The sequence below is a fragment of the Trichechus manatus genome, unplaced genomic scaffold, assembly GCF_000243295.1.
Source record: "Trichechus manatus latirostris isolate Lorelei unplaced genomic scaffold, TriManLat1.0 scaffold00107, whole genome shotgun sequence".
Taxonomy (NCBI): Eukaryota; Metazoa; Chordata; class Mammalia; order Sirenia; family Trichechidae; genus Trichechus; species Trichechus manatus.
Genome location: NW_004444043.1, coordinates 3,247,440 through 3,254,876, shown reverse-complemented (window position 1 = coordinate 3,254,876; position 7,437 = coordinate 3,247,440). Strand labels below are relative to the sequence as shown.

Below are 7,437 nucleotides of genomic sequence, written 5' to 3'. Positions count from 1 at the left end.
AGTAAATATGATTCTTTTTTAAATACTGCAAGTTAAAAATGTTTTCTGACAAAACTCCCTAAATACACAGGTCTAGTAAGGGTTTCCAACATGATGATGGGTGAGGGATCCAGCAAGAAGTTGCATTTAGAGAGTTCTTTGAGGAAAAGACGCCCACCAAAAACAGGTTTCAGTAAAGTAACCTGGGCAAATTTACATCGTAATTTCCACCTTTCTTTCTGAAACTTAAAAAATCTACTGAAGAATTATCTTCCTCCGTTATTTTTATTTTTCTACCAAAAGCTTATATGAAAGTCAGAATTCCTCTGACCCAAGGAAGATCTAATTTCACCGAATAGACATTTATCATAACATGTAGATGTTGTTTATTACTGGGTTCGATTCATATGGGAAAATGGAGGATATACAGTAGGGAAGGAAGGTAAGAAGGAAATTAATATCTGAGCACCTACTATGTGCTAAGTGTGCGCATACTTTGAACATATGGTTCTAGAGGTGAGAGTGTTATTGAAAGGGCAGTGGTAGTTGGGAAGACAGCAGGAAATGGTTTGTTATTTCATGAGAAAAACAAACGACAAGTTTAGACTCTGCGCTAAGTAGCTACTAAATAGCAGGTGTGGCTCCAAAAATCTCTAGCTAATCATACGCAGCTAAGCCATTTCTTTTCCTAATTTAAATCCCAAAGACACAGTTACCAGGACAGATCTATTAATGCTACATATGCTGGAAATATGTAGAGACAGATATACATACACTATCACTAGCTTTAACTTTTGTGTGCGTTTCTAACCAAAGATGTATCTTTGGAAGAAAATATTAATGTACACCAAGCACACCTGATGTGCATCAATTGAGATGTTGTCAATTACCAATGGAGTGGTTTTCAACCCTTATTTAATTTTAAGAAGAGCAGCAATATACATTACAATATTTGGGTACACTTTATTTTTATATGGGTTAACATTCTGCTATATTTCATTTCATTCGTTCTTGTTGAGAAACTGAAAACAAAGGGAAATTGAGGGTAATTTGAAGGTTATTTCCAACCAATATTTGAATCTTGCAGTATCTCATTATGCAGCCCTTTCTTCCCATTATTAATTTTTTTTATTTTTTGCAAATAATAAAATCAGTTTGACCAAAATCCAGCATAAATAGCTTTTCATCAATTCCTAACTTATGACAACTAAAATTGATAATCACGTGGCAGTATAAATTTTAAAATTACAGTTCATACACCTTGACAATCAAGATAGTGTGAAGTACAAAAAAGTAAATTGCCCTTTAGGTGAATTACCTTTTTTTAAAATATTAGACCTGCTAGTTAATCTACAAAAAAAAAAACAAAAACAAAAACACAAGTTTAAGGTGTTCTTCAAATACCTTTTGTAGACATCATCTGCTAGTAAACAACATATGCAGGTCCCTAAGAAGATTTTTTTCCCCAGTCTGTTCGTGACATTCAACAGAGCTCTTTATATGGAAATGCTTTAAAAAAGACGTTTTGAGAGGATTTGCTTGTTTTTGAATGGGTGTGTTCTTTCCCTTTGTTTCAGACATGAGGCACAAACTTCTGAATTTAAGCTCTGTAAGGCATAGTAGGAACCTCCAATTTACAAATAAGGATTTCTCTGAGGATTGGAACTGCTGTGTCGCGCAAAATGGGAAAAATCATCTGTAAACTGGTACACTGCAATGAGTTAAGTGAGTCATGAAGTGGCGGCTTGCCTTGGTATGCTGAAGAACGGTTTTTGTGTTTTTCTTGTTTCTGAATAAGACATGCCACATCACCCTAAAACTTGCCACAGGCCTCGGTTACCTACAGCATGGACAAAGGAGGCCAGTGGCACACGCTTATAATGCTTGCAATCACAATATAATAGAAAGCATAAGTAAACTTTGTTTTTATACAAAACTGAAAAGAATCCCTTCCCACCCCTAGCCCCTTCAATAAAACCCCAAACAAAGGAACAAAAAAGAAAACCCTTTAGCTTCAATTGACTAGTGTGGATACAGTTAGGTTTCTATGCATCACTGTGGCTAGGGTGATCAATTTTTTCCTTTCTTAAGAGAAGGGATCTTGTCATGCACCCTAAGGTGAACAGTGAAGCCACAAACCTCAATTCTGCATAGCAAATTCCCTCCCAATTTCTTAAAGACAAATATAATAATCTTTCCCTGTTTTGCTCAGCTTCTTTGAGCTTCGAAATCAGGCTTAATCGACTATATCTACTATAGCTCTATTAAATAGAATATCTTGATTCCCTAAAACTGTAACACTTATGATCTTGTGACGAGGTTTTCTCTATACACACTGTAAGCCTTCAAATGTTGTTGTTTACTTTTTTTTTGTTTTTGTTTTTTTTTGCTGCACCAAATTTAAGATCGCCCTTTCAGGCAAAGCAGTGGTCTCTAGCTGTCAAAACACTTCCTTAGTGGATCACAATAGCTTCTAAAACTGCCTTTCTAATAAAGGCCATCAGAGAGGTAATACTAAACTGTGCATTTGCCAAATAAGAATATGAATTGTATAAAAGCTCATATTCCAATCCTAGGTCAAATGGCAAAAGTTCTACAAAGTTGGTTTCCATGTTTGTATAAAAGCTCTGACTGATTTTATGTATTTTGCTATGAAATTACCTTTGGGTCTTATAATCAGTATACCTCTACTCAGGAATGTGCAAATGATTTTATACAGCACGATGCTAGTACCGCTCTGTACGATAGTAAGTTTTTTTTTTCTTCTTTTCTAAATGGAAAAAAAAAATCCCTAGTCAGAAATAAACTGACAAATTTACATTCTCCTCTCTTAAAAAAGTAAATAAAATAACATTATTCAAAATGTGAATTAGCTACAAGACATACAATACAATTACATAGATACATATCAATACAGCACATTCAATCTGCCAAAAAAATGAATGATTACAAAGCCAGTATCAATGCTGCAGTATCCAGAGAGAGATGTATGTACAAAGATTAGGGCATTCGGAATTGCACTATATCTACAGCCAGTCTCTTTGCTAGTTAAATCACAGGCGCTTTCTGAGGAAGGCAAAGAAAAGTAACCCATGTTGTTTGAGGCTGGGAAAGTGAAGAATGAGAACATTCCATTACTGTTCAGTAACTTTGGTACTCATCTAATAAGCCATTAATTTTCTCCCTTCCCTTTGTTGTTTCCAAAGAGTAAATTATATGGAAATTTACAGTAGTGCCAGATAGTACTGTAGTTAAAATGAGGCCAGCAGCATGGCCTAATTCTAACTTCCCAGCTGCTTTAAAACAATCATGATTTATTTTCTTAAATCATATTTTGACTCAAGCTGCTGGCCAGAAGCTCATCAATACATGTGTGGTTTTTTTTTTTTTGCATTTGTTGAAAAATTGCACATAAAGAGTTCCAAAAATCTCTTCTCATAGGTTCATTTACATCAATACATGTTCTACAGAACATTAAGAGGTTACTTTTAAGTCCACACATCTTCCTGAAGTTCAAATTAATCAGTCACCGTTTCAAGAAGATCCCAAAGGTGGTAAACTATCATCAGTAATTTCAGAGTTTGCCAGTTATAGGTGTCAGAATACCATAAACCCATGTTCTTGGCAGACCTGCTCCACCTTATGTAACAGAGAGAAAAACTGGCTTCAAACAGAGACGTGAGCAGATTTCATGTTGCACCACATAGCACACTTTTCCACAAAGCCAGTTTGAACACTGAACATGGAACGTGGACACTAAGCAATGCGATCTTAAGGGCAAAGAAAAGAATGGACCATGAGAATCAAATTTACAGTTGCCAATTGTTTGGCAATTGGCGTTTTGGGCTCATTCTCAGCCAGTCATTTTTGGCTTCACAGTCTTTCTCTCTTACATTTTAAGATAGCGGCTTTTTTTAAACTTCTTATTAATTAATTAATTAATTAATTTTATTATTATTATTATTATTATTTTTTTTTTTTTACAAAAAGCCAGCTTTGGCAACACATATCTATAATAAAAGTTAATTTAAAATTGTGGCCCAAACCCTAAGGAGAAGGAAAAACAAAAAAAGAAGGAAAAGTTTGAACCGAAAAAATAAAAAAATAAGAGCAAACTGCTAAAAGATTCTGAGCAGTAGTCGCTGGGGATAATGTAGTGTCTGTTGGCTTATTTTTTGGCATCTGTGATTTAAAGAAGAGAGGGTGGAAGAAAGAAAAAGAAGCAGGGGAGGGAGGAAGGACAATGGCACATGGCATTTTAAAAGAAAGGACTCTGTGTGTCCTTGCCCTTGCCTTGCTGACTTCTGGGTAATTCTCTGAATAACCAAGTTATGGCTGAAGGTCAAGATTCAAAAGAAATGATAGTTAACCATTAAGATGGGTATCCTTTGTCCTGTTCCAAAGTGAGACAAGACAATATTTAAAAAACCTCTATGTCTGTATCCAGAGCAATACATTTAAAACCATAGCATTAATACTTATAATACCTTCAGCAAAAACTACAAACTGTTAAATTAAGCTGATGTATGATGGCTTAAATTGAATGACATTGTCCTGACTATATCATTCAAGAGGAAAAACTTGACCAAGAATGGAACTAGGATAAGGCCATTGTAACCTGGGAAAAATCAGTAGGGAGGGATGTGTTAGGAAATAGAGAAATCAGCTTCGTTTTGCTCAATCGAAAAAAAAAAAAAGAAAGAGAGAGAGAGAGAAAGAAACAACTCTTATCTTTGTGAGTGCATGACTGAGAATTTAAAATACACTGAGTCACAAGGTTTTGCCTTAAAAAAAAAGAGAGAGAGGAAATGTGCTGGGACTGTACTTCAGCATCCTCTGTTTTTCCTCTGAATAGTTTAAATAAAATCATAATATTTACTACAAACTCTGTGGACACGCTCACACAGAGACCAGGCAGCAATAAATTAGTATTATGCAAATTGTTTTCCACAGAAATACAGTCCCTCTTGTATATCTTCAATAGCCCACCGGGGAAGGGAAGGGCAGGTGTCTAGGAGGCACGGTTAGACCAGATTGTACTCCTTCAGATTCAACTGGAGGATGGTGTCCTTGACGGCAGCAAAGACAAAGCGGATATTCTCGGTGTCTGTGGCGCATGTGAAGTGGGAGTAGATTATTTTGTCACTGTCTGGGTTCAGGTCCACGAACATCTTCAGGATGAATTCTCGAGCTGCCTGGGCATCTCTCTGGGGTCCTGTTGGCCAAGGAAGGAGAGGGACAGTTTGTCAGCTGATCTGGTATTTCATTCCTTCATCATCTCCTCAAAAAAATATTGTGCCCTTGCACATGAAGATTACACCTTCACGTGCAGTGATCCGTTACAATCATTTTCTCCAGTGCTACTATGTGCTATCTCTCCTCGTGTCGCTTTATCTGCCCATCTTCCATCCATCCATCCATCTGTCCATCCACCCAGCCATCCATTCACAAAATTTGAGGAGATGAAAACATACGGATGGCTTGAAGGCCAGGCTAACTTTAGTTCTGATTCTTTGGATGACAGGGAATCACTGCTGGCTCTTCGGCAGGGCACTGGTATTTCACTTCGGTTGGATTGAGTTAACTCTGCTGGTTTTAGCTATTTTTGTCACTGTCTATTTTTTTTTATAGCAACATGTAAAACAAAATGAGCATAGCGGTGCTTATGAAAATACTTTGCAGGGGGAGGGTGCAGTTGGCAAACAAACATAGAAGGCATGTGTTATTTGCGTAAAAATATGGTACTATGTGTACTTATTCAAGGTCCTATCTTTTTTAATGTACTACTGTTAACTTACTAATTCTATAGCAGTAATAAAAAAAAATTTAAAAGCAGAGAGTTTGTTAGAGCTACAGAAGTCTCTCATTTTTGTAAAAGAACATTATATTTCTGGCTTATGAATGTACTTCTATATGATTTTGTACTTAACCTATTTGGGAAAGAAGGTTCTCCTTTTTTTTTTACCCTAAAGAATATCAGAACTAGACTCAAATTGATTGAAAGGAACTTGGAATGTGTTATGCTTTTAGAGGTAAATTATGTTATCTGAATAAACATAAACTACAAAGAAATCATTATAGCCATCATAGTAGAAACAAAATTCCACAGCCTCTATGAACAATTCTGCAATTCCAGTCCATGTGGAAATGCTAATTTCCCTTCCAAAAGAGAAATACAGAAATGGCATTCATTGTGATTAAGACCTTGTAAGTGCAGAAATGTGGAAGTGTGAAATTTACAATCCTATAAACATGTTTATTATAAAAACATCACTGCAGAGTAGGCCTAGATTTTTTTCAGTCAGCTCATCTTACAAAGGCTTTGAGTCTCTTGAAATGACAGCTAGGTTTGCTCTGTGAATAACAAAATCAGTGTCTTTTTTTTTTTTCTTTATTAGCAGCCCAGTTTCCTATGTGCATAATCTGCGTACTGGGGGAGATTAACAGCAAAAAAAAAATTTCGAATTTCAAGACATTCACAGTGGGCGCATGATGGAAGGGAAGTACTTGTAGTGATAAGCAATTTGGAGAAATTATTGGACAAAGAAGATAATGTAAAGGGATTAGGAAGATGTTGCAGAGATTAAAAAAAACAGTACCCCAAATACTCATCACAGAAAAAAATCTTTTATTGCAGAAAAATCAAACAACACATGGTGTGGGTATATCTGGTGCTGCTGAGTAGCTTGGGTCTCAGTGGGTTTAAGCTCTGTGGGGTGGATGATGCTGTATCTGCCCTCTGCCCTCTCTTATGCAAACAAGTTACAAAAATTCACTGGTTTACAAGGTGGATGTTATGTATAGTGTGGTTATTTCACATTCTCAGATTCTCACCAAATTCTGAGAAAAATTAAAAAGAGTATCTCCTTCCAGGTGTATGAAGCAAAATAAGTGCGTTTAAGTCTAAACCAGATGCTTTGAGCCAATCTAGTTTATGTAGGCCCTGTGTTCTTTTGCTGTGAAAAAAGCAAGTTAACTACAGGCAAAGTTACTTTCTCCCACAGTTTCCTCAGGAACAGTGAAGAATACAGTCACAGGCATTTGTGACTTGGCTCCAGACTAGTGGCCAATTAAAAAGAGGAAAAGAGAAAACACTCTTTAGACTAGTAAAGTATTTGTTTTTAAAAGACCAGCAAAGCACAAAGGAAAATGTACTTGCAGAGAGGATTGTGAATATGCTACTAAACAAGAAAGGTATACTATCTCTAATACCTGACGCCATGCCCCGATGTTTATATTTTCAATTCACCAACCTTCAGAATCTTGTGTATAAGTGAGAAGGGAACTTCAATTCTGAAACATGAAAGGCTCCCCGACGACGAGCCAGCACTGTACCAAGTGTATGCGAGGTGAAAAGACAAGTAAACCTCGGTCCCTGATGTGCTCGCATCTTAGAAAGCTATGAAGCCAAATTTAATCTTAGATTTTAAAAGTAAATACCTTTTTTTTTTTTTTTTT

General features: G+C 36.2%; 1 protein-coding gene across 4 annotated transcripts in view; it reads right to left on the bottom strand.

Annotated features, from left to right (window-relative positions):
* Positions 1-925: 925 nt before the first annotated feature.
* LOC101347192 (guanine nucleotide-binding protein G(q) subunit alpha) overlaps positions 926-7,437 on the bottom strand; it is a 341,585-nt gene continuing 335,073 nt past the window's right edge. For 3 of the 4 annotated variants that reach the window (XM_023737734.1, XM_023737735.1, XM_023737732.1), the window contains exon 7: positions 926-5,194. In XM_023737734.1, coding sequence (XP_023593502.1) covers positions 5,004-5,194 — 191 coding nt within the window. In that variant the 3' untranslated portion in view covers positions 926-5,003. The remainder of the gene's footprint in view (positions 5,195-7,437) is intronic. The other variant, XM_004383281.2, reaches the window with a different exon arrangement.